The sequence below is a fragment of the Jaculus jaculus genome, chromosome 15 (assembly GCF_020740685.1).
Source record: "Jaculus jaculus isolate mJacJac1 chromosome 15, mJacJac1.mat.Y.cur, whole genome shotgun sequence".
Classification (NCBI taxonomy): domain Eukaryota; kingdom Metazoa; phylum Chordata; class Mammalia; order Rodentia; family Dipodidae; genus Jaculus; species Jaculus jaculus.
In genome coordinates, this window is record NC_059116.1 from 72896351 (window position 1) to 72923707 (window position 27357).

General features: G+C 44.1%; 1 protein-coding gene across 3 annotated transcripts; it reads right to left on the bottom strand.

The window, feature by feature from the left end:
- On the bottom strand, positions 1 to 27268 carry Atp5f1c (ATP synthase F1 subunit gamma). Of its 3 annotated transcripts, none has more exons than XM_004662389.2 (10): positions 27184 to 27268; positions 16812 to 16846; positions 15351 to 15482; positions 9378 to 9582; positions 8730 to 8873; positions 8119 to 8183; positions 5371 to 5526; positions 5002 to 5098; positions 2291 to 2327; positions 1 to 142 (listed from the first exon to the last, which is right to left on the bottom strand). In XM_004662389.2, the coding sequence occupies exons 2-9, from the start codon at positions 16828 to 16830 to the stop codon at positions 2321 to 2323; spliced, it is 825 nt and encodes a 274-aa protein (XP_004662446.1). In that variant the 5' UTR covers positions 16831 to 16846; positions 27184 to 27268; the 3' UTR covers positions 1 to 142; positions 2291 to 2320. The 3 variants fall into 3 exon arrangements, with proteins under 3 accessions (XP_004662446.1, XP_044991325.1, XP_044991326.1); XM_045135390.1 differs by having other exon boundaries at positions 27097 to 27197; XM_045135391.1 differs by lacking the exons at positions 1 to 142; positions 2291 to 2327 and having other exon boundaries at positions 4998 to 5098.
- Between the last annotated feature and the right edge of the window lie 89 nt (positions 27269 to 27357).

Here is a 27357-nt window from a genome sequence, read left to right on the forward strand (position 1 = left end):
TTTTCCTCACTGTAACTTTATTGTAAGATCATTTACAAATATCTTGCTGTCTTTAGTAATTCAAACAATGGACTAAATTTCTTCTGACAAAGACAGCCATCAGTTAAGCATAAAATCTGCTCGCTGAATTTTCCTTCTTTACCTGAAAAACAAAGTACAGAACAAATAAAAATCAAACAGCGTTTTTCTTTTCCCTTGGGAGGGGGCTATATATTTAAAATATTTTATTTATTTATATGAGAGAGAATTGTCACACCAGAGCTTTCAGCTACTGTCAATGAACTTCAAATGCATGCACCATCTTGTGCATCGGGCTTACATGGGGAGTGGGAAATCGAACCTGGGTCCTTAGGCTTCGCAGGCAAGTGACTTAATCGTGAAGCCATCTCTGCAGCCTACTATATATATTTAAGTGGGATATAAAGAATTAAATTTAGCTGGGCATGGTGGAGCACGCTTATAATCCCAGCACTCAGGAGGCAGAGGTAGGGGAGAACCACCATTAGTTCAAAGCCACCCTGAAAATACATATTGAATTCCAGGTCAGCCTGGGCTAGAGCGGGACCCTACCTTGAAAAAACACAACTCAGTGGTTCTCAAGTTTTGGTATTGAGACTTTCTCCGGTTTGTGAGGACAAAACTATTTCCCCATTAGTGCTTCTCACTGCATCCTCACTCTATCTAACTCAGAGTAGATGGTCATTTTCAGAGGCTACACGGTGCCTGTTATCCACAAGATGAGTGTAAAAATAAATGAGATGCTGTGGTGTTTTGATTCAGGTGTCCCCCATAAACTTAGGTGTTATGAATGCTAGGTTCCCAGCTGATGGAGATTTGGGAATTAGTGCCTCCTGGAGGCAGCATATTGTTGGGGGTGGATTATGGGTATCATAGCCAGTTTCCCCTTGCCAGTGTTTAGCACTCTCCTATTCCTGTTGTCCATCTTATGTTGGGCAAGGGGTGAGGTCCACCCTCTGCTCATGTCATCGTTTTCCCCTGCCATTATGGAGCTTCCCCTAGAGTCTATAAGCCAAAATAGACCTTCATTTTCCCCCAAAAGTTGCTCCTGGTCGGGTGATTTATGCTAGCAATGTGAACCTGACTGCAACAGTAAAGTTGGTACCAAGAGTGGGGTCATTTGCTGCTAGACATCTGACTGTGTGGCTTTGGCCTTTTGGAGCTGATTTTCAAGAGGAATGTGGGAGGATTAGAAACCTTGGCCTAAGAGATGCCTTGCAGTGCTGTAAGTACAGCTTGATGGACTATTCTGGTCAGAGTTGAAAGACCTGAATGCAGTAAGAACTATGAACTGTGAAGTTTGGTTTGTGAGGGTGAGAAAGAGCTTTGCTTGGACTGGGCTAGCAGTTTGTGTAAAAAGCTTGCTCTTATGCCCATGTCCTGAGAACTTGTGCAGGGTTGCTTTGCATAGAAATGGACTGGTATGAGCAGAAAGATATGGCACAGAAATGACCCATTCAGCTGCAATTGAGAGATGTCTGCCCTCTGCTCATGTCATCCTTTTCCCCTGCCATCATGAAGCTTCCCCTAAAGTCTGTAAGCCAAAATAGATCCCTTTTTTCCAAAGGTTGTTCTTGTCAGGTGATTTATCCTAGCAAGGCAAACATGACTGCAACAGATTCTTTCTCTTCTGTTAAATCATACAGTGAAAGGGGCTCTGTGACCAAAAGGTCTGTCAATGATCAGTCCACACTACCCACATTTTATACTTTAAAACAATGCTAATTCTCTACCCTTAAATTTTATCACCTTATGCCTACATTTTCTACAACACATTTAATGAAAAAATAATTTTTTTTAAAAAAAGCACTCATGTGCCAGGCGTGGTGGTGCACACCTTTAATCCCAGCACTCGGGAGGCAGAGGTAGGAGGATTGCTGTGAGTTTGAGGCCACCCTGAGACTACATAGTGAATTCCAGGTCAGCCTGAGGTAGAATAAAACCCTACCATGAAAAATAAAATAAAATAAATAAATAAATAAATAAAGCACTCATACTGGGCGTGGTGGTGTACACCTTTAATTCCAGCACTCAGTAGGCAGAGGTAGAATCACCATGAGTTTGAGGTCACCCTGAGACTACACAGTGAATTCCAGGTCAGCCTGAGATAGACTGAGACCCTACTTTGAAAAATCAAAAATAGAAAAAAAAAAAAGCATTTACTAGCATCTATAACCTTTTAGAAAAATCATTTTCACTTTTGCTAATTAGTTTCAGTTGTATCGGAGTAGGTTTCTTTGTGAAAGGCATAGGAGAAGTACATAAATTTTACCTCTTGTTTGAGGGCGATACTTGATTTTCATTAATCCCTGGTTATTGTGTTAGAAGAAAAAAGACAAACACAAAACAAGCAGGTCAAAAAGCAATCCATGCTAGTTAATCACAGACCATTTCTTTGCATGTTACCTTAAGTACATCATATAAATACCAAAACATTTGTTTAAAACCAACCTAGTGATATGAAAAACTAGATTTCATTCTAGGCAGATATAATAAAAACACGTTCATGCAAATAGGCAAACCAATATATAATTTACATTACTTTATTTTTAGAAAAGAGCACAGCCTAAATACTAAAAACTATTTAAGCTAGCAACTTGCTTATGATTCATTCATGTTTTCTACTTTATTACTGAATAGCCAAATGTGTTTATATCAAAATTCTGAATGGTAGTTAAATGCTAGGTTACACAGCATGCAGCCACTCATCTCAGCAATGTAATACTGGGAATACATAGGTAACTGTGAATAAGATTAACATGCCCTTTCCAGAAAATGAAAAGCTATAGTCAATTTCAGATTAGTTACATTTTTTTGCTACCAAATTCTTAATTTCATGTTCTAACACCTTCCTTCCATTTCTTTTAATTTTACTATCTTAAATTAGGTTTCTCTCCTACCTTCCTAGGAAAGAAAAGCTTGATTCTCAACTTTTCATAATCTGTATTATTGTCAATTCCTACCTAGCATCTCCCTTTTTTAGAAGCAAAAAAACAAAATAACTTAATTCTCTGGCTCTCATCCAGTCCCTAGATCTTCAAAAGGCAGTGCTTTCTTCCAAGCCACGTCACACTTAACATCTTAGAGCATCAGGACAGGACATTTGGCATGGAAAAATACGAGTAGTTACATTTAGTCTTCATATTATCTCTATGTTACACATGAAAAAGCTGAATCACAGTATCTCAAACCAAGTTTACCATGAGGACATCAGGAGACTATATTCCATGATGCTAATAGGGCAATGGTTGAAAGATGGGCTACTGCTAACAAAGCTATGCTTAGAAGCAAAGTAAGTGCAGACCAGGATGAAGTGGACTTGCAACAATATAATAAATACTCTGCTGGCTCAGCCAGTTTGAGGACGTGAACTCGGCTTAGCCTCCAGGAACACGCAGACCAATAAAAGGTAAGTCCTGATAGAATGGTGCAAATGCCAAGACAAAAGTAAAGCCCAAATACTCAAGGATACCTTACTCAATTAATGGAGAAAAGGTTTCTGGAAGGAAGGATTCCCCTAACCCAGAATTAGGGAGTCAGATGAAGAGTGAGGGGCTCAATCAGAAAAAAAAAAAAAAAACACCTGGCATGTGAAGCAAAAGTGCAGGCCACCTTGGAGGGGAGGACGGTGTGAAATATTTGAAGACCTGGAAACAGATCGAGGGGCTGAGCTCCAAGCAGGTGGGAAAAGATACAGACTGGACTGGACAGAGCACAGACTGGACAACGAGCAAAGCAACACACAGATGAAGCTACGTTGTTTTTATAGGTCTTGAAAAACCTGATGCTGTCTTTCTATAATCCTTAAAAATGGAGCTCAGGGCCCAAGTTTGCTAGGGGTATAATTCTGCCGTATCTTCTTATTTAACAATCTTCTCTGTCGGGCTAGAGAGATGGCTTAGCGGTTAAGCGCTTGCCTGTGAAGCCTGAGGACCCTGGTTCGAGGCTCGGTTCCCCAGGACCCATGTTAGCCAGATGCACAAGGGGGTGCACGTGTCTGGAGTTCATTTGCAGTGGCTTGAAGCACTGGCATGCCCTCTCTCTCTCTCTCCCTCCCTCTTTCTTTCTGTCTGTTGCTCTCAAATAAATAAAAAATAAGCAAACAAACAAAAAACCTTCTCTGTCAAGATTGTGAGGACTCTGAAAACAAACACCGTCACCACATCATCTTAAAAAAAAAAAAAAACCAAACTTCTGTTACCAGGTGCCATCATGCACAGCCAGAGAGAACACTGAGGTAGAAGATTGCCTAAGTTTAGGCATTTAAGGCTAGCTTGGGCAACACAGAGAGAGCCCATCACCAACAAAGCCTACCTAACCTTTCGTAATTCCGGAGAGAAGAGGCACCATGATCTGCATAAGACAAACTGAAGAGGTATTCAGCAGGTCAACGAGGTGACCAGTTAGAAGGAGGTAAGACCGAGGAGTCAAAGATAACTCCCTGCACACCTCATCGCTCCTCACACCTCAGGTGCCTTTCTCAAGCCCACACTGTGCCTAGCATTATACCTGGCACGCAGCAGATGCCCAATGCTGAGTCTTCTAAAGGAAAGCAGCATACTATCTAATGGCACTCGTGCAGAATGTTTAATAGTGAAGATATTCCAACACTCAGCAGTTTCAAGGTCTTGCAAGTCAGAAAGCTTCACCTGAAAGTGCCTTAACTTACAAAGACAGATTTTACAAATGATAGCCGAGTATGCACAGCCTTGTTCCTAACACTTCAGGAAAGTGGGACCTTGCTGAACATAAGATTCTTCAACAGAAGAAACAAGAACTAAGTTTCAGGGAAACAGTAAGACTAAACCACAGAGTCCACTTGGATCAAATCTTTGCTTTCTGAGAGTAAGCACACAAGATTCTGCAACAACTAATCTCAAGTTTAACAGACAACACAGAAAACGTAAGCACCCCTATGTTAATAAGTAGACATGCAGAGATGAGGGAAACACCCTCTAAAGGCAACAATCTACAGTTACTTACAGAGCAGCAGCACCAGAGATAATTTCAATCAACTCTTTTGTGATAACAGCTTGGCGGGTGCGGTTTAATGTCAAAGTCAATTTGTCAATCATTTCGGCTACAAACAAAAGAAAAGATTATACAACATCTAAAACTAGAAAAGAATAACTTGGGTTGCTTAAGAGATTCTGGTATATTTGACCCCTAAACTTGTTCTTTACATGGTACGTGCAAGTCTACCACCTATCAAGTAAGAGGCTCTTCTGTGTCAGGACCTTCGATACTAGTCTGGATGACAGACCTTTAACAGAGACACCACACAGGTACTCATGTGCTCCAAGCACGGCTAACGAGCGTCCTCTAGCGCGACCCCAGCCCAGGCACACGTACAGGCGTTCTTGCTGGCGTTGTCCATGGCTGTCATCCTGGCGCTCTGCTCACTGGTGGTGGATTCCTTCAGGGTGTAGTAGATGATGTTGGCCAGATTATATTCTTGGTAATTTTGTAGTACATCAGCGTCAATATCATCATACACACTCAGGTTCTCTGTTAAAACAAGCATTTTGTTTCAAGTTTTAAAAAGCAAAGATTGATTTCATCAAAAATAGCTTACCAGCTGTGCATGGTGGCACATGCCTTTAATCCCAGCACTCGGGAGGCAGAGGTAGGAGGATCACTGTGCGTTTGAGGCCACCCTGAGACTCCATAGTGAATTCCAGGTCAGCCTGGACCAGAATGAGACCCTACCTCGAAAAACCAAAAAAAGAAAAAAAAAAAAAAGCTTACTGGTATAAAAATCCTTTATAATTACCCAAGTCATTAATTCTTTTGGGTATAAATTCCTCTGAACAATATCCATCAGAGTATCACAACTATAGAAAGCAATCAAGAAACAGGATTGTGTCAACCTGACAAAGTGTGAGGAAAGATCTTTCTGAGCACACAGAAGAATGGGAGAACTAGAAGCTGACATGATTTTAAAAAATATATTTCATTTATTTATTAGAGGGAGAGAGAGAGAATGAATGAATGGGTGCACCAGGGCCTCTAGCCAGTGTAAACGAACTCCCTATGTATGGGCCACCATGTGCATCTGGGTTCTGGGGAGTCGAACCTGCTTCACAGACAAGTCCCTTAAATGTTATGCTAGCTTTTCAGCCTGAATCTTGGTTTTAATGCAGAAATTTCATCATCTCATTTCAAATTCATTCATTAGGCTAGCGTGGGAAACTTTAGATAGTGTTTGTGATGGTTCTGTTGTCAACTTGATCAGATGAGGAATCTAGACAGTCTCTAGGTTGCTTCCGGGAAAGCTTATCTTGTGGAAGTCCTTTCTCCAGAGTAGGGGCCTCCCAGTGGTGGGCCATGCACAGGGAAGCTGGAGTGGAAATGGTCCCTTTTTCCTTCTGGCTGCCTTCTGGCTATCTTTCCTCAGCAGTGGAGCCAATTTTCCTCAGCCTTCCAATATGGACTGAAGACCAGCAGCTCTCCAGGAAGCCTTCAGGCCTTCAATACCAGATGGGGAGGACGGCTGAGGCATCCAGCCACGTGGACTGAGCAGCTACCTGATCCTCAAACCTGCACACAGCTAGCATTGGAATGCTGTAAGTGAATCCAATAAATCTCCCCCCTTTTTTTTGGTTTGTCGAGGTAGAGTCTCACTTTGATCCAGGCTGACCTGGAATTCACTTTGTAGTTCAGGGTGGCCTCAAACTCACAGTGATCCTCCTACCTCTGCCTCCCGAGTGCTGGGATGAAGGGTGTGCGCCACCACGCCTGGCTAAATTCCCTTTTTAATGCCAATTTGTTCTATCAGTTATGTTCTTCTATAGAACCGGATTTATAAAGCATTCATTCCAACTTCTATTTTTGCATCTACAAACTGGAGACAGAAGGACTGAGAGCTTGAGGGTGGCTTGGGTGTAAATTTGTGTCAAATAAAAACTCAAGAGGCAGAGGTAGGAGGATTGCCCTGAGTTTGAGGCCTCAGGCCACCCTGAGACTACACAGTGAATTTCACGTAAGCCTGGGCTAGAGCAAGACACTACTTAAAAAAAAAAAAAAAAAAAAACTCAGTTGGCAAAGTGCTTCCCTTGCAAGTCTATGGATCTCAGCTCAATCATAGTAACTCATGTAAAAATAGGGGTGTTTGGATGCACAGCTATATCCCAATGCAGGGTCAGCAGACCCAGTAGGATTTCCTTAGGGCTTGCTGGCCAGCTAGCCTATCCCAGACGGTAAGCTCCAGGCTAATGAGACGCGCTGTCTCAAAAAGAGGTAAAGGCTATCCTCTGATCTCCACATTCATGCACATACATGCAGACCTGTACATGTATACACATAAGAAAACACAAACATCCATACAACTCAAAATAAGTGAAGCACAGTAAATACAAGCAGGAAAAGCCCTTGGAAAAAAATAACCACTTAGGCATATCACTTCCAAGATCTGTCCTGAGAAGGGATGGCTCATTCCTGCACTAAGACAGCTTGGTCCTGCAGCTCAATGTCAGTGATTTGGGAACATTTCGAATCGCTGCTCTAGACCTTCTGGTCGTTTGGGAGTTCACAACGTGCAGTGTAAACCCAACTGCGAGGGAGGTTGTTCTTCAGCTCTGGAGGTCAGAACACATGCTTAGAAAGCTCAATAGACATTTATCCATTCTATTAATGAAGGAATGGAACAGGAGTTAAGGTGTCATGGAAGTCACTAATGTATGGTGTTTCTTAAAAACAGTCCCAACCCAGGCAAGGGTATACGAGCCTGTTCGGGAGGCTGGGGCAGGAGCATGGGAACCCAGGACCGGCCTGGACTCCACAGAGAGACTACGCAACGCCAAACAGGAGCATGGGAACCCAGGACCGGCCTGGACTCCACAGTGAGACTACGCAACGCCAAACAGGAGCATGGAAACCCAGGACCGGCCTGGACTGCACAATGAGACTACGCAATGCCAAACAGGAGCATGGGAACCCAGGACCGGCCTGGACTCCACAGTGAGACTACGCAATGCCAAACAGGACGGCTCCAAATCATTTTGCTGCAGCTCTAAGAACACATTCTGACAAGCACTCTTCCTCATGTACAGATCCCTCCATTCTTTACCCCCAAATACTTGTCATACATAAATGACTTACCAGAACTTGCAATGGTATTAAGAGAAAAGATGGGCTTTTCTTCTGTCTTGTAGGAGATAACAGACCTAGCAATGATAAAGACAAATGTTAATCTCCAAACAAATGCGTAGTGGGCAGTGGGTGCATGTTCATGTGGAGACAAGTTATCTTTGATTATTCTCTTCATTTGATTGAAGCAGTCTCTCTCAGTTGAAGCCAGAGCTTGCTTCGAGGCCAGTCTGCCGCGGGGACCCAGTGTCTCTGCCTCCCAATGCTGAGACTGCAGGCGGCCACCACCCTGCTCATAGTGTTTACATGGGGCCGGGGGTCTAAACCCTGCTCCTCACACTTGGATGACAAGTGCTTCACCTCCCCAGTGCCACACCCTTTTCCTTTAATTTTCTTTTCTTTTTTCCTGAGGCAGGGTCTCACTCTAGCCCAGGCTGACCTGGAATTCACTATGTAGTCTCAGGCTGGCCTCAAACTCATGGTGATTGTTGTACCTCTGCCTCCCCAGTGCTGGGATTAAAGGCGTGTGCCACCATCCCTGGCTTAAAAAATATTTCTGAACTAAGCAGACATTTAATTATCTTAAAGTATCAACATAAAACTGAATTCTAAATGTTTCTTGCCTGAATCGATTAAAGATGACGGCACCTTCATCAAACTCATATCCAGAATTTAGTAATTCAAGGGCGATGACTGATGCATCTCCAAATGTAGGGGGTTTTCGTCCCACATCTTTGAATGACATCAGAAACCGGTCAGAATGAGTACTAGAATGACATAAGATAGGTTAATGGAGAAATATGTCCAAACAAAATGGCAAACAAGAAAAAAGTTATCACATGGGTCGTATTTTCTTTGGGGAAGAATGTGGTACCGACTCACACTGTTCCACACACTATTACCATTACTCCTATCTCAGCAACTGTAAAGAACTACATATTAGGCCTATCTTATTTTATATCCCCCTTGACTGTCCTTTTCAACCCTAATGAACTATTGTTCCTCTCTAGCATTTCTAGACTATGACAGCTGCTCAAATTCTGTTTGGTTTCATGCTAATAGCTCTGGGTATTCTCATTGTATTTCACTTAGGATGTGAATGTAGAAACATTAACGAAAAAAGTAAAACACAAGACACAGATATATTCTCTACTATATCCTCAAACAAATGAAAATAAAACATGAGCATATTAATGTTATTTGCTTAAACACCCAGAGAATTCCATTGGCTCCTGTCTGTACCATTCTGAAAGAGACTCTATCTCCCTTACCTATGAAGTATGCCCCTGATTTTATCACCAATTCCAACAAGCATAACTTCTTTCCCTGCTGCGGTAAGGGAGGCCACTTCATTTTTTATCTGCTTAGTAATCGAGGAATGGATAGCACCACAGAGCCCTCGATCTGAGGACACACCAATAAGGAGGTGTTTCTTCTTGTCTTCAGGCCCCTTAATATCAGCCTTTTCATACAGAGCTGGAAAAGAACAGGGCAAGAGTATTAGTCTATATTATTGTAGCAATAATATGTATACATTTATATTTAAGTGGGACTTGACTACTATAATAAAAAGTGCCAGTGTACTTAATTTATAAACCAGGCTGAAAAACCATAAAGATTTATGAGGATCATTAACAGTAAATTTCTAAAAATACTGATAATTTCTAGTACAATTAAAGAGCTTAGAGGACAGAAGTGTAGAAGATACCAGATTTCTACAGAATGCAAACTTCCAACATCTAACTAAAAATGTAGGGAATAAGTATTTTTGGCATAACTTCACCAACTTTCCTGGCCTAGTTTTCCAAGCAGCAGAGGCCAAGGAGCAATTCAGTGGGATTAAAGACAGCCAGATCTCACTGGATGGAATGCCCGTGGGAGAAAGCAAAAGACGTCAAGAGAGGCTGAAGGGCCAACATGAAAGCCTGCCCCACAGAGGAGGAAGAGGCTCAGAGCCGCTCTGCAGAGCCGCCTGCTTAGAGAAGGCTAAGCAGGGCTGTCAGGGAACCCAGGTCTCCCATGAACAGCCCAACATCACCATCTGCCTATGTTCAGTCACTTGTCGAAGCCGCCCCTGGCCTGGCTAAGACCCAAGGGGTGGGTGGCTTCCATCAACTGATGTTCTCAGGGAACTCCCTGCAGTTCCAGGGAGTCTCAAAGCTGCAATATTTGCCGGCGTCCAGTAACAGCTATCTCTATTTCGAATGGCGTTGTATGCCTTTAGTAAGAGCACTCAGGAGAATGAGGTCAGAGTATCCCTGTGAGTTCAAGACTTGCCTGGGCTACAGAGTGATTTAAGGTCAGCTTGGGCTTGAGTGGAGACTCTGCTTAAAAAGAAGGGGGGGGGTACTAGAGAGAGAGAGTTCAGTGGTTAAGGCACCTGCCTGCAAAGTGTTAACAATCTGGGTTCAGTTCCCTGGTACCCATGGCCCATGTAAAGCCAGATGCACAAGGTGGCGCGTGCATGTGGAGTTTGTTGGCAGGTGCTGGAGGTACTGGTGTGCCCACTCTATCTGACTCTCTTCTCTCTCTTACAAATAATTAAGCGTGTGCTACCTACCACTCTCAGCTTTTTCTCACATGGATTCTGGGAATCAAACTCAGGTCCCCTCATACTTGCATGGTAAGTAGACACTTTATTAATTGAGCATTTCCCCAGTTCTTGTGAATCTCAGAGTACTTCCTCCTCTCACCAAAACTAAGTACTATATACCAAAGTCCAGGCAGTGTGTGTGGGCGGGAAACATTGAAGTCTCTTTCTGCTTTATATTACATAGCATAAAATGCTTGCTCAAAACTTTTTTAGTTATTACCAACTTACTATCTAGTAGTTAGTATCTTTTCAGCTTAAAGAAGTCTTGTCTTGAATGTTTTGTAACGTGTGTAGGTATAGGAGCATGTGGAGGCCAGAGGACACCTTAGGAGCCTGTCCACCCTGGCCAGGACAGTTTCCCACTGGCTAGCCAGAAAGACTGGGGATCCTCCTATGTGCATTTACCTTCCCTGCATCAGGATTTTAGGTGCACGACACCATGCCTTGCATTTTACACGGGGTTCTGGAGATAAAAGCTCAGGTCCACCACACCTGCAAAGCAAGTATTTTACCACCTGAGCTATCTTTTCAGCACCTTACATCTGCTTTTACTGAGCCAAGGGCTAAGAAAATCCAGTAGTAAGGACTATTTGGAGGGCCAGACATATAGCTTAAGTGTTTGCCCTAGCCTGAGTGAGGCCCTGTTCCATTCTATAAAGAAATAAAATTACTGAGTGCCCACTATGGCAGACATTTTATGTACAGTAGATAACCAAGTATACAAATTTAAACAATATAGTATTGTATAAACTGAAAATCCCTTTACCTTACTCTAAACAGGACTTGCTCAATCAACGGTCAACCAATCACTACTAACACATGACTATCAACAGGTTTCAGCTGGTCAGAGTGGCAAGCTTGTAGCTTACCTCCTCTGTGTGTATTAGGTAATGTGGTAAATTTTGTGGTAGGGAGCCATTTCATCTGAGGCCTGTATACTACTGTTTCTCCACATAAAATCAGCTTCAGCCATATAAGTTTATGTTTAAAGAGGTATGGAAGGCAATTCTACATCTAATGCATAATAGAAGTGCTATTATATAATATACAGGCAATCAATATACAGGTCTTCAATTTGGAAGTAAGGAAACTTCATTAAGTCAAAAGCTTATGGATCCTGGTGAAGACCCATTTCTTCTGGCCTCATTCATTTCCTTCTTTTTTAAAAAATTGTTTATTTTTATTTATTTTAGAGAGACACAGAGAGAGAATGGGTGTGCCAGGGCCTCCAGTCACTGCAAATGAACTCCAGACACGTGTGCCGCCTTGTGCATCTGTATCTGGCTAACGCTGGTGAACCGGGGCCCTCAGGCTTCACAGGCAAGCGCTTGACTGCTGAGCCTCTCTCCAGCCGGCCTCACCCATTTCTGTGGCAATGAGCATGTGCTGTTAGCGGTACTGGGCCCACAGGAGTGGAGCCTGCATCCTAGTAGGGAAGTCAAACAACAAAGCCACAAACAAGAGCACAACGTGCTGCATCACCGTTACTAGGTAAAAGACAGGTGCGAGCGCCCTAGAAGACAGCCCAAGCCTTGACCCTGACTGTGCAGCCTGAAGAACAACTGTAAAACCGACCTCATTAATTCCCTCAAGCCACAGATCCTGAGACCAGTCATGGAAGGACCCTGAGCAGTTTCCAAAAGGAGCCTGGCCCGTGTGCTGAATGTCCTGCAGACTGCAGGCAAGCTGTTCTCACTGTAGGAAAAATGAATGTGTCGACATTTCCTACACATGCACGCAGCCAAGGGTCTGTGCTTCATTATAACAACATCTGCATTTGGAATTCTCTGAACCCCCCAACTCCATCCTCAGGGAACTTTTGAAGGACCATGGGAGAAATATCTTAAAAGGGAAATCCGGTCCACTATGGTATTGGAGAGAGTGAGTCAGTTCACTTCATAAGTATTCCACCTACCTCAAAATCATTCATTCATAAAGCTTGAAAATCTACACTGTGCTGCTTCCCACCCTTTGGTACAGTCCAACCTCTTTGGAGGTTTTTGCTTTGCTAAATATACACTTACTTAAATGTTCTGCATCCCAAATGATTTTATCCTTCAAGAAGACAAGAACCAAGAGTCTTTTGTAACACAGTGACAAGTGAGAAATCAATAAGGAAGCATAATCCAAGTACATGAAGTCATATGGACAAATGCCACTGGGGACAGACAACAAGGTTGGAGAAGTCCTGTTGAGAAGATATTTGAGGAGAAAGATGCACAAGGAAGGAGCAGGAGGGCTGAGCAGCAGTGTGAGCGTGGCAGGCACAGTAGGAACAGAACTTGGTAATCTTTTTAAAAACTATTTATTTCAGAGAGAAAGAGGGAGGGAGGGGAAGGAAGAGAGAGAGACAAAGAAAGAGAATGGTTGCAGCAAAAGGGCCTCCAGCTACTGCAAGCAAACTCCAGAAGCATGTGCCACCTTAAGCATCTTGCTTATGTGGGTACTAGGGAACTGAACTTGGGTCCTAAGGCTTCACAAGCAAGCGCCTTAACTGCTAAGCCATCTCTCCAGCCCTAGGACCCTGTACTCTTGAAGCCACCAAAGCTACTAAATATATTCTAAATGGAAAGAAAAAATATTTGGGCAGCGGCAGAATGAACTGACTGACAGTTCTGTAGGGGCAAAACTGGAAGCAGTCAGTAACTGGGCAGGGTGGCACATGCCATTAATCCCAGCACTTGAGAAGTGGAGGCAAAGAGGACTGCCATGAGTTTGAAGCCAGCCTGGACTACATAGTGAATTCAAGCTCAGACTGAGCTAGAGTGAAGCCGTACTCTGAAAAAATAAAAATAATAGTACTAGTTAGAAGGCTGGATTGAGCAATAGGGACTAATTTACTCAAAATGAAAAATATTCCCTGGGGAAGATAGGAGCTCAAAACTTAAAATCCAGATGGCCTTCAGCTGGGATTTAGGTTAAGTGGTAAAACAGAAATCTATACACAATTTTCTTTCTTTCTCCCCCCACTCCCCACCACCACCCACGAAGGGTCTCCCTTTAGTCCAGGCTGTCCTGGAATTCACTATGTAGTCTCAGGGTGGCCTCGAACTCACGGCGATCCTCCTACCTCTGCCTCCCGAGTGACGGCGTGAGCCACCACGCCCGGCTTTTATTTATTTCTTTATTTGAGCCAGATTGAGAGAGAATAAGAGTGTGCAATGTCAGAGCCTCAGGTGCATCGAATAAACTCTATACACATGCACCACTATGTGGGCATAGCTTTGCGTGGATACAGTGGTATAGACCATGGGCTGGCATACATTGCAAGCAAGTGCTTTTAACCACTGAGCCATCTCCCCAGCCCACAAGTGACTTTAAAAAAATTTATCTGACAGAGAAAGAGGGGGAGAGGGAGAGAGAGAGAGAAAGAAAATGGGCATGCCAGGGCCTCCAGCCACTACAAAAACACTCCAGATGCATGCGCCCCCTTGTGCATCTGGCTAACGTGGATCCTGGGAAATTGAACCTGGGTCCTTTGGCTTTGTAGGCAAATGCTTTAACCACTAAGATCCCTTCAGCCCACAAGTGACATTTTAAAAAATTTGTTGTTTTTTCAAGGTAGGGTCTTGCTCTAGCCCAGGCTGACCTGGAATTCACTTTGTAGTATGGCCTTGAACTCACAGCCATCCTCGTACCTCTGCTTCTTGAGTGTTGGGATTAAAGGCGTGCGCCACCATGCCTGGCTACAGCTGACTTTTTTGTTTGGTTTTGAGGCAGGCTTTCACTCTCTAGCCCAGGTGACCTAGAACTCCCTCTGTAGTCCCAGGCTGCCCTCAAACTCACGGCGATCCTCCTACCTCAGCATCCCAGGTGCCTGGCTAAAAGCGATTCTTCTACAGAAAAATATTTGACTTTGTGGTGTTGGTGGGAACACCATGCTGTGGCTACGCCGGCAGCTAAAACTTGAAAGACAGTGTAGTTGTCACTATCACAGTGTCCATCGTTCACCACGACCCGCCTGCGGCCATGTGCTCTTCGCTGACAGTGCAACAAATGCCTAGTGGTCTCGCGTGCGCAACACAGCGCGCATCAACAGGACGACGCTGCGGGGCCTTAGCCCTCGGTCGGCGCTCTCCTCTTCCTGAGGGCAGCCAAGGCTGGGCGTGCGCCTGATGCTCCACTCCAAGGCTCTCAGCAGCTCACCTGGAAGTCATCGCAAAGGCCCACCTGCCCTGCCCTGCCCTGCCCTGCTGAGACTACTATTGCTGGCTTACTCATCCTGTGACACTTCACAGCAACTCAGCGTGATCAGAGCAAGAACCCTCCACTCTCCACCACAGGGTCCTGCCTTCCCACCACCCACCCCACTCTGCCATCCTAAAACAGCGCACCACGCAAGGTTGCAGAATGAAACCTGGCATTTTACCCCATACACCATGTTTCCAAGTATTACAAGTATATATGAAAATATAGGAAACGTTTCAGATTGTTTAAAGTTAACATAGTCATATTCAGTGGTTAATACACAAGCTTTAATGACAAAACACCAAACAAAGGCTTCCCCATTCATGTGACCTTGGGCAAGCTATTTAACTTTGTGTGCAGGTGCCATACATGCACATGGTTCCTGGATCTAGCCTGGCATCACGTTAACTCTAGGTCTTCTTTATGTGATGCGCTTCATGATTTGTGAATTCCATTCTCTTACCCAGCGCTCCCGTCCCGTACACTCGGGCTGGTTTCAGCTCCCGCTCAGCCCGGGTGTACTTTGCTGCTGCTACCATTTTCATAGACTTGGTAATTTTCTGGATGTTTCTGATTGACTTCAGGCGCCTGGTAACTGAAACATTGAAGTGCTATGTTAGACAAAGGTGTTACAGTAGTTTTATTTATGAAGTCAGAGAATGATGTTTCTGAAGTGCAAGATAGAATAATCAGCATTTGAGACTACCAGTAAACTGTATGATGGTAAACTAATCTTAACGTTAAAAGTGGTGCTAATGAAGGATCAAGTCTAGGAGCTACTTATTCATGATAAGAATAACAACACAAGAAAACAGTACATTAAACATTATTAAACTTGATATTGAAAGCAGCCTTACATATTTCCTAATATATATATTTTTAATTATTATATGTACTGAGGGAAGTACACAGCCAAGGAAAGGCACCCATGTGACTAGAGATCCCACATGGACTGGAAAAAACCATGGAAAGAAAAGAGGGAAAAGAAAATTCAAGGAGCTCCTGCCATGTGGGGAGCTGGAGGGGATAAATGAGGCCACGTGGAGAGTAAGGGCTGGAGGCCTCCCGGCTGGGCTTGGGCTTAGGCCCAGGCCATGCAGAGGGAAAACTCACCCATAGCTGGAAGTTCCCAAGTGGTCACAGAGCCTAACATTATTTTTTAAACTGCTTTTATATAAACATAACAAAATAGGAGGCTTTCTAGTTATAGAATTATCATTCGACAGGTAATAAAACAAAGACAAAACATTCTCATGTCACTTCCTCTTGTATTCTGCATATAATATACCTCAGTTTTGCTAATTCTGACCAACAGAATGGGTTAAAGTAGTGTACTGTGTGTGTTCTGTGCAAAAGCCCAGGGAGAACCTCGGGGTCCTCCTTGACTGCATCTCTGTGTACCGGAATGCAGACCTACTGTGCTTTTGTGGTCCGGCTAGCTGACCAGGGAGCCTCCATGATTCTTTGGTCTCTGCTCCCCACAAGGCCGACGTTATAGCCTTGCATGGACACGCCCAGCTTTTACCTGGGGACGAGGGAATCAAACCCAGAGTGAATTAGGCCGTATCGGGCCTCGTGCTTGCACGACAAATACTCGAATCTGCTGATCCATTTTCCCAGACCCCTTAAAGTGGTGTATTTTTTAAAGTATTTCTATTTGTCAAAATTGGGTTTTTCAGGCTGGAGAGATGGCTTAGTGGTAAAGGCACTTACTTACAAAGCCAAAGGACCCAGGTTTGATTCCCTAGTACACACAAAAGCCATAAGTACAAGGTGGTGCTTGGGTTTGGAGTTCATCTGCAGAGGTTAGAAGGCCTGGTGTGACCATTCTCTCTCTCTCTCAAATAAATAAATAAAAGTTATATATATAAATAAAAATGTGATTTTTCTTAATTTCATATATTGCGGTAAATACCATACTTACTATCTTTCAGAGTTGCCATGTTTCAAACTTGGATCCTGAGAATAAAGATTTAAAAAAAACTTTCAGTTTTTTTTGAAAGTAGCATTGTTACACAAGAAATATTTTCAGTTAATGTTTACTCGAACATGCTATAAAACAGTCTATTATGGGCTCTGAATGTATATGACTGGAAATGTTTACATATTTAAATGCTAATATTAATATCAAGCCCTGCCACAAAGGCCTTGTGTTATATGACCTAACTATATCAGAGACTCCCGTGAAGTTGTAACGACATTCACAAACACTATTTCCACTGCCACATCTTTGCTTACATTATTTTCAGGACAGTAAAGTCTTTCCCCTTGTTAGGATCATCTAACTATACTTAAAATCCAGGCAAGACATACTGAAAATGCAATCTCTGACTCCCATGACGCATAGCAACCTTTAAAAACAATTCTTACTGTCAGCTACCTTAAGATGGCCACATGAATAGTAGTACACTTATGTGAATGGACTTTCAGCTTTTTTCAATTCAATTCTATAAACATTTACAAGCAGCTTCTACATGGGATACTAATGAAGATCATATGTTCTTTGAACACCATAAATATCGTATAATAGACAAGATTCATGAAAACTCAAGATACTCAGAAAATTTAAATATTTATGAGGTCTTTAAAATTAAGTGCCAATAAAAGGTTAGATTTAAATGTTAGTGAAGGATATATGAGAAGACCCCTGCTCCAATGGGAAAGATAATGTGTTATATTACCGTAAGTCTCAGAATCTATACAAATTACTTGTGCTGACAGGCAAGCCATGTGGGGTAATTGAAGAATCAATGAATATGTGCACAAATGAGGCCTAAGGTTGTCAACCTCAGAATACAATGTAGTTCCAAAAGACAATGGTATGTTTATGGAGCAGTAAGAAATAGAAGAAGGGGAAACTAGAAATGTAGGTTGTATCTAAATATTACTTTAAATATTCCAAAGCAAATTAATATAAGCACTATTAGCAGATAGTATGGAAATGATGTTTATAAGCCCACAAACGAGTTTATAGTTTTCAGATAAATGAAGTCAAACTATGGTGAACACAAGACAGAGGCAGATGAGGCTTCCAGAAAAGAGTGGGAAAATAATAGAATAGACTTATGAGAAAATTCTTAGAGGAAAGGAAAACAAAGACTTACCCAAGGGCTTTTGTTTGTTTGTTTTTTCGAGGTAGGGTCTCACTCTAGCCCAGGCTGACCTGGAATTCACTATGGAGTCTCAGGGTGGCCTTGAACTCACGGTGATCCTCCTACCTCTGCCTCCCGAGTGCTGGGATTAAAGGCGTGCGCCACCACGCCTGGCCTGAGTTGAAATTTTGAAAACCATTTTTAGAGATGGTGGTGGACACTAAAGGCCAAGGAAAACTTCCTAATTCTATAGCGCAAGAAGCAAGAATTAAATTGACAACGAAACTACCTAACTTAGCACAAGGAAGGCACATCGGAGCTGGAGGGATGGCTTCGTAGTGGAGAGCACTCCCAGTGCAAATGTAAGGGCCTGCGAGCCCGCTCCAGTCCAACCCCCAGGACCCTCACGAGCACTGGGTGTGGCCACACGTGTCTGGATCCCCAGTCCTGCAGGACAGCAGACACCCTGGTATTGCTGGCAGGTGAAAAGAGGGAAGAGCAAGCTCCAAGATCAGTAAGAGACTCCATTAGAGGGAAGAGAGAACAGAAAACAAGATGTTCCCCTCCAACCAGCACAGGTGAGCTTATGCCCTCCCTCTACGGGCACAAACAAGTGAATGCCCAAAACACACACTCACACGGAATCTTTCATGAACACAGATGCAAGAATACTCAGTAATGTAAGTCAAATTCAACAACCTGCTAAGACACCATGATCAGGTAGGACTTACTTCAGGTCTGAAATGTTTGGTGATTAAAAAAATCAAACTGTAACCGGGGCTGGAAAGATGGCTTAGCAGTTTTGGCACTTGACAGTAAAACCAAAGGACTTAGGTTTGATACCCTAGTACTACATAAAATCAGATGCACAAAATAGTGCATGCGTCTGGAGCTCATTTACAGTGGCTAGAGGCCCTGGCATGCCCATTGTTTCTTTCTCTCAAATAAACATATTTAAAAAAATCAAATTAATTTATCACATCAACAGGCAGAGCAGCTTTTCCCCTTAGACTGGGAATAAATCCTCTCTCTCACCACTGTCACAGCTAATGCAGTAGTAAGAAAAACAGGAAAATAGCTCAGGAGGTAAACAGATCATAAACGTTTATGCAGAAAATCCCAAAGAATAAAAAATTTAAAAACAGCCTTCTAGAACCAATAATTAGAGCAAGCCTTCAGGAGATACAGACAATGTACACTAAGCTAATTGCCTTTTCTCTTCTTCTTCTTCTTCTTCTTCTTCTTTTTTTTGTTTTTTCAGGTAGGGTCTCACTCTGGCGCAGGCTGACCTGGAATTCACTATGTAATCTCAGGATGGCCTCAAACTCACAGTGATCCTACTACGCCTGCCTCCTAAGTGATTAAAGGTGTGCACTACCACGGCCGCTAATTACCTTTTCTATATACAGTTATCCTTCAGAACCAAGGGATTTGGTTTCAGAACTCTTCCTGGATTATAAGACAAAACCAAACCCTGTTGCTCTCAAGTTCCTGATATAACATGGCATAATATGGTTGCATCTGTGATGTAAAAGCCACAAGCAATAATACCCAGTTGTATCAGCAAATAACTGGGAATCTGAAGTTAATTAAAAAAACCTTTGTTTTTATTTTTATTTTTATTGATTTATTTGGGAGCAACAAAGAGAGAAAGAGGCAGAGGGAGAGAGAGAGAACGGACGCGCCAGGGCCTCTAGCCCCTGCAAACGAACTCCAGACACATGAGCCGCCTTGTGCATCTGGCTAACGGGGGTCCTGGGAAATCGAGCCTTGAATGTGGGAACTTAGGCTTCAAAGGCAAGTGCTTAACCACTAAGCCATCTCTCCAGCCCCTGAAGTTAATTTTTTAAAGTTTATTTGTTATTATTTGTAAGCAGGAAGGGAGGGAGAGAGAGGGGAAGAATGGGCGCACTAACGCCCTCCTTACCCCGCCACTACAGGTGAACCATCCTGTGCATTGTGAATCTGGCTGTACATGATTACTGGAACCTGGGCCATCTGGCTTCCAAGCAAGCACCCATACTGCTAAGCCATATCTCCAGCCCTGTACTTATGTTTTATATGTAGGGGCTGGAGAGATGGCCCAGTGGTTAAGGTGCTTGCCCATAAAGCCTAACAAGCTGAGTTTGATTCCCCAGTACCCACATAAAGACAGAAGCACAGAATGGTGCGTGCATCTATCAAAATCTTAAGTTATATGGACATCAATAAACCGATCTTAAAGAGAAGCAACATCAGAAGATTAATATACGAAGACTTACTACAAACTTACAGTCAAGCCAAGGACTGGTCAAAGAACAGTGAAGATCAGCAGAACAGAAAAGAACCACACAATAGCCCCACACACACAGACAACCAATTATTTTTAAATATATTTTATTTATTTGAGAGAGAAGTGGGGGAGGGAAGGAGGGGGAAAGGGAGGAAGAGGAGAAGGAGGGAGAGAATGGGTGCGCCAAGGACTCCAGCCACTGCAAAGGAACTCCAAACACATGTGCCACCTCGTGCATCTGGCTTACATGGGTCCTGGAGAATTGAACAGGGATCCTTTGGCTTTGCAGGCAAAAGCCTTAACCCTTAAGCCATCTCTCCAACCCAAGCAACAGAATATTGACAAAACAACAAAAACACCTGGACATCTGCATACAAAAAATTCAACAGTGATGCTATACATTTTAGTAACTTTAAATAGGTCACAGACCTCAATATAAAAATGCAAATTAAGCCGGGCGTGGTGACACACGCCTTTAATCCCAGCACTTGGGAGGCAGAGGGAGGCGGATCACTGTGAGTTCAAGGCCACCTTGAGACTACATAGTGAATTCCAGGTCAGCCTGGGCCAGAGTGAGACCCTACCTCAAATAAAATAAAAAATAAAAAAAAAAGCAAATTAAGGCCAGTATAGTGGCATATGGAGGCAGAGGTAGGAGGATCACCATGAGTTTGAGGTCACCCTGAGACCCTGCCTCATAAAAACAAAACAAGCTGGGCGTGGTGCGCACACCTTTTTAATCCCAGTACTCAGGAGGCAGAGGTAGGAGTTCGAGGCCACCCTGAGAATACATAGTTAACCCCAGGTCAGCCTGGACCAGAGTGAGAATCTACCTCAAAAAGACCAAAAAAAAAAGCAGAATAATAAAGCAGGCTAAGAAAAGAAAGTTTAGGTATCTTGAGAATAGCAATGAGTTTTTAGATACCAAAAGGATTATCTATGAAAGTGAACAAGTAAGTTGCAAACTATTGCAATTAAAAACGTACAAAATACTACTCTGGGAAAAGGACTTGACCTGTAACATTTTTATATTACCCTTAAGGCACGGTAAAAATAAAAACACAAATAAAATAAAATGGCTGAGACTTAGGCATCAGACATGCAAGTGACAGATGAGCAGACAGAGCAATGCTCACTGGGAGTTACAGATGGGAACAAGGAGAGATGACACAAACCTACAAGGCTGGGTGAAGTTCAGCAAAACCCACAAGTACAGTAAGGCTGTTGGTAGCAGGAGCCCTCACTGATTGTTACTGGGAGTGCAAAGGGTCCACCCACCATGCGAGATGGTGTGGTGCTTCTTAGGCTGTGGGCAGTAGCAGGAGCATCAGCATGGTTCATTGACTATAACGCTTATATCACTTAATCCTACAGAGTAATAACGGCAAAACTGTCCACAGTGGTGGTTAGGTATAAAGACTCTGTACTGAATATTCAAGTTTCATAAGTGTAATACTATTATTAATTATAATTTTAAATTTTAATAAAGTTTATGGAATTGTACGTCACATCTCATTTTTCTGATTATGTGCATAGAAGATCACACTCAAAACAGTTAAAAACAAAACCAGCTCTTGGCTCACACACTGGGGAGGCAGTGCAGCGGTCAATCATTTGCCTGGCATGTCCTAAGCACTGCGTTCAACCCCTAGCACAGCAAAGTCAAAAATAGGTAACCTCTTGACTTATATACTTTAATACTGCTTTTAGTCACAGATAATAAAAAGCAAGCAGACAATATAGAAAATATTAGGGTTGGTTATAATTTTTTTTTTTAAGGTAGGCTCTGACTGTAGCCCACGCTGACCAGGAATTCACTATGTAGTCTCAAGCTGGCCTCAAACTCACAGCGATCCTCCTAGCTCTGCCTCCTGAGTACTGACTGGGGTTAAAGGTGTGCGCCACCACGCCTGGCATAAAAATCTACGTGCTCAAGAAGATAAGAGCGGGAAAATACTGACAAGTGCTACAGTAGACTACAGGACATATGGCTGTTCTGGTAACAAACTTTTCTCATAATGGCACTGGAAAAGTAAATACCATTTTTAACTGTTTTTCTTCCCGCAGAATTACTTTACCCCAACTCTTTAAATGTATGGGTTATTAACCACAGGCATTTGGGTAGTTTGGTTGTAGGCAGATACTTCAATTAACTAACATGAGTTTCTTATTAAAGAAGACTGTATGGAGCAAATTACTGTATTTGTTTTGGTTTCTGTATTCCAAGTATGTGGTATGAAGAGGAAGTGTCTTCTGCAGTTCCGAATGCTGGGCACATGCTGTAATTTCGTGTGCTTTGAGGTGCTGCCTCGTCTAGCCGTTAGTGAAAGACGGCTGTGTAAGTTTTACATCTATTTCAGAGTACAACCTGATCACTGAATGCCGTGAGCTGCTTGAATGGCAGTTTAGTGTACGGAATTCTGCACTGATAATCAAGTTCTGAATCACTTCATTGTCAAGAAATCCTGCAGGAGTTGAGAAAGATGACATGTGCCGAATGCAGCAGAGGGAGAATCACATGGACTGTGGCTCCCCAGCGTCTGCCCTGAAAGCACAGCATTGTAGACAACCTACAGTCAGCACGGGAGTGCTTCAGCACGAGGCACAGTCCAAATAAACTAGCGTGGGATGTTTGTTTGTTTATTTATTTAGGTTTTTTTGAGGTAGGGTCTCACTCTAGCCCAGGCTGACCTGGAATTCACTGTGGAGTCGCAGGGTGCCCTCGAACTCATGGCAATCCTCCCACCTCTGCCTCCTGAGTGCTGGGACTAAAGGCGTGTGCCACCAAGCCCGGCTTATTTTTTTTAAATTTTGTTTATTTTTATTTATTTGAGAGTGACAGACAGAGAGAAAGAGGCAGATATAAAGTGAGAATGGGCACACCAGGGCTTCCAGTCACTGCAAACTGAACTCCAAATGCATGCGGCCCCTTGTGCATCTGGCTAATGTGGGTCCTGGGGAATCAAGCCTCTAACCGGGGTCCTCAGGCTTCACAGGCAAGCACTTAAACGCTAAGCCATCTCTCCAGCCTGGATATGTTTTATTTTATTTACTAGAGACAGAGAATGAGAATGGGCATGGCAGGGCCTTTAGCCACTGCAAATAACCTCCAAATGCATGCTACACCTGGTTCATATGGCTTACATGGGCACTGGGGAATCCAACCTGGGTCCTTAGGCTTAGCACACAAGTGCCTTAATTTGCCTTAAAATCTCCAGCCCTGTGTGGGAAATTTTAAAGGAATGTATAATGGACTGGAGGAATGGCTTAGTGGTTAAGGCATTTGCCTGCAAAGATAAAGGACCCAGGTTCGATTCCCCAGGACCCACGTTAGCCAGATGCACAATGGGGTGCATGTGTCTGGAGTTATTTTCATATTACAGCTATACCATCATTTCTTCCACTGTGCTAGGTTCTTTACAAATACTTAATCCTTACACTTACACAATTGTGTACTATTTATTGCCTCCATTTAAAAGACAAGGTGCAATGGCTTAGTGGTTAAGGCATTAGCCTGCAACACCAAAGCACCCTGGTTCAATTCCCCAAGACTCATGTAAACCAGATGCACAAGGTGGTGCATGTGTGTGGAGTTTGTTTTCAGTGGCTAGAAGCTCTGGCATGCTCATTCTATCTCACAAATAAATAAATAAATATAAAAATATAAATGAAAAAAAAAGTTCAGTAATATTACAAAAGGAAAAGATGAGGTGGAGCTGGGGAGATGGCTCCTCAGTTGGAGGTACTTGCTCGCAAAGTCTCTTTGTCTGGGTTCTATTCCTCAGGCACCACACTTAAAGCCAGAAGGGCATTCATTTGCAATTACAAGACACCCTGGTGCGCTTATACACATGAACAAATAATTTTTTTTTCTGCAGAGGCTATTTATTGAGAGAAATAGCAAGGGGCAGCAACCTTCCCATGGGATGAAGGCTGAAGCACTGAGCCAGGTTAGGGTTCAAACTTATATGGAAGATCCTAAAAAACAGACTGTACTAGGTGCAGTAGATAAGGAACTTGTAGCTGAACAAATAAAATTTTTAAGATGAATGAAAGATGAGCAACCAGTGGTGGACATGAAGTGGCGTGCGCAGGTGGAATGGCAGCATCAGGCTCAACCCCAGCATTTCACTCCAGGAGCCACGTGCCAGACTGTGCTGCAGGTCTCCCAGTGGACACCGACCTCCAAGTTATGCACTTCCATCCCACCAATGGCAGCCTGCCTAATCCATCCTGATACGATCGCTTTTCTGTGCATACAGTCTGATTTACGGCTACTGACACTCTGTTATAGAATAGTTCCATTTTAGGAATTATTTTTTATTTGTTTGCAAGCAGAGAGAGGGAGAATATGAATGAGACTAATGGGCATGCCAAGGCTTCTAGCTGCTGTGAATGAACTCTAATGCCACTTGATGCATCTTGGCTTTATGTGGGTACTGGGGAATCAAACTGGGAAGTACCTTAACCACTGAACCATCTCTCCAGCCCAAACGTTAAGGTTTTCTTTTCTTTTTTTTTCCCTTTGGTTTTTTGAGGTAGGGCCTTGCTCTAGCCCAGGCTGCCCTAGAATTCACTAGGTAGTCTCAGGGTGTTCTCAAACTCTCAGAGATCCTCCTATCTCTGCCTCCGGAGTGTTAACCTCCTAAGTGTTGAAGGCGTGACCCACCACACCTGGCAAGGTTTTATTTTCTTAACTCAGCAGGCAAACAAAGGGAAGAGCACAGGCAGAAAGCGGAGAATGGTAGCAGGACTGATGGAATACATGGAAAGGAGAGCAGATGCACTCCACAGTGGAGCACTGCTGTTTGAAACCAACAGTGACTAAAGCAGGCACTATGACCTTTACTTGACGAAAATGCCAATTAAGTTCCTGGTAGTAGTTATGTCAGACTGAGAATTCTTATTTAAAATAATCCTTTATTTAAGCATGTTCAAATGATCTTGCAGGTGGTTTATCAAGTTACTTCTAGGACTTCATGTGAAACATCTTACCCTATTTATCTTCAGGTTCTAAAATACTAAGGTAACAGCAAGGCACAGCAAGAAGGGAAGAATGGGAAAAGAGCTGATGCATGAGTCAAGCTCTGTGTCCGGAAGCTCAAAGACAGTGGATCTGTTTGTTCACCTCTACATTTCAACACTATATGGTGCAAACTGGTGCAGGACCAGCACTTCAGAAATCTCTGCTGACTGGTTAACAAATGAGAAAACCCCTCTTAATTGTCATGAATGTCCTTTTCCAGTATCAGGAAACAATTCAACCTCCAAAGTTAGTTCACCAAAACAAAAAAATTTATGTAGCAAATTCACATGTTTAAATTTCCTCATTGCCCTGAAACTCCTGTACTTTGCTACAAAATCTTTGCTTAATTCTTCCAAACTGTCTAACTTAAAGTATTCATCCTGTGATTCAAAAGGTACCACAGTGCTAAGTGACAGAGTTCTCAGCATTGAAGTATCTTTACCACACCTTCCAAGGCTCAGGGTCCAATACGGAAAAGCTGGCAGAAAGCATATGAGGGCTGGCTTAGCGGTTAAGGTGCTTGCCTGTAGAGTCAAAGGACCTTGGTTCGTTTCCCCAGGACCCACATAAGCCAGACGCACAAGGTGGCAAGTGCATCTGGAGTTCTTTTGCAGTGGCTGGAAGCCCTGGTGGGCCCATTCGCGGGCTCTCTCTCTGCCTTTCCCCCTCTTTCAAATAAAAATAAAATAAAAAGAGTGTAAGAGCCAAAGGAAGGCTAAGATTCCTTACAACGCACTTTTAAATGGCCTGGATATCCCTGACCTGGCAGTGCCTGGCACTACCTACACAAGACCCTTACAATGGGAGGAAAAGATGATGACATCAAAATAAAAGAGAAACTGACGGAGAGGTGGAGGGATATGATGGAGAGTGGAGTTGTGAGGGGAAAGTGAGGGGGAAGGGAATTACCATGATTTATTGTCTATAATTATGGAAGTTAGTAAAAAAATAAAAGTAAAAGCCGAGGGTCTGGAGAGGTAGGTCAGCACCTAAAGGTGCTTGCTTACAAAGCTTGCCCGAGTTTGATCCTCCCCAGCACCCACCCACATAGAGCTGTTCGCAAAAATAAGTAAAGAAAGTATTTCATCTTATTATACAGAACCACCCACAAAACAATTTTACTTGCTTATCCCTAGACGTTCTAAAATGCTTTGCTTTTTTTTTTTTTTTTTGCGCAGAGAATGAATGCTCAACGTCGTCAAAACTTACAGCAACGTTTACCAGCACAGTAGTTAACACACGTCACTTTACTAAAGCCCACCTGGCCTCCTCCCCCTGCTGAGGAGTCCCGGGACAACTTGGTGACCTTGCAGGGTGTATTACAACCCCATGGCGAGAAGACACTCGCAGGCCTTCCAAGTCCCTTTTGCACGACCGAGAGCTGCCCCTCCGGGTCGGCAGTGCCCAGCAGCGCATGCTCCCCGCGGCGGGCGACTGCCCCTCGCGCAAGGTCACGGCGCCCGGCGGGCGAGTGTCTCCCCGGCGCCAAGGGCAAGAAGCGCCGGCGGAGGGTCCGGGACTCCTTCCTCGGCTCTCCTCTCCGCGGGCCCTGCCCAGCACTTCCTGGCCCGTGGCGGGAGCCCGACGACGCCAAGACCGCCTGGGCCGGCGCCCGGACTCCAGTCCCGCCTCGGGGTCCCGCAGGACGCGTGGGCCTCGGGGGACGCGACCTCGCTCCCGTGACCGCGGCTGCAGCCTGGCGCCCGGCGGTCCCGCTCCGCAGCCCCGGGGCGCCCCCAAGACCGGGCCCGGCCCGACCCCGCACCCCAGTCGTGCCCGCTCCCCCCCCACGAGCCGATCGTCTCCACCGCTCGCCCACCTTCCGCAAGCTGCCACGCCGCGGAGGCTGCCGGGCCCCGGCCCTCGGCACGGCCCCGGGGCCCCGAGGGAGCTCCTCGGCACCTACCTTGCTGAAGGTCGGGCAGACGGGCCGCGCTGCGCACGCGCGGAGGCTCCCGGGGCGTCCTCGCGGCCCCGCTCGCAGCCTCGGGCTCCCGAAGTCTCGCGAGCGTTCCCAGGCCCCACCTAGTCCCTGCCCTGCGCTTAGTCCCGCCTCCCCGCGCCGGCCCACTTCCAGTTC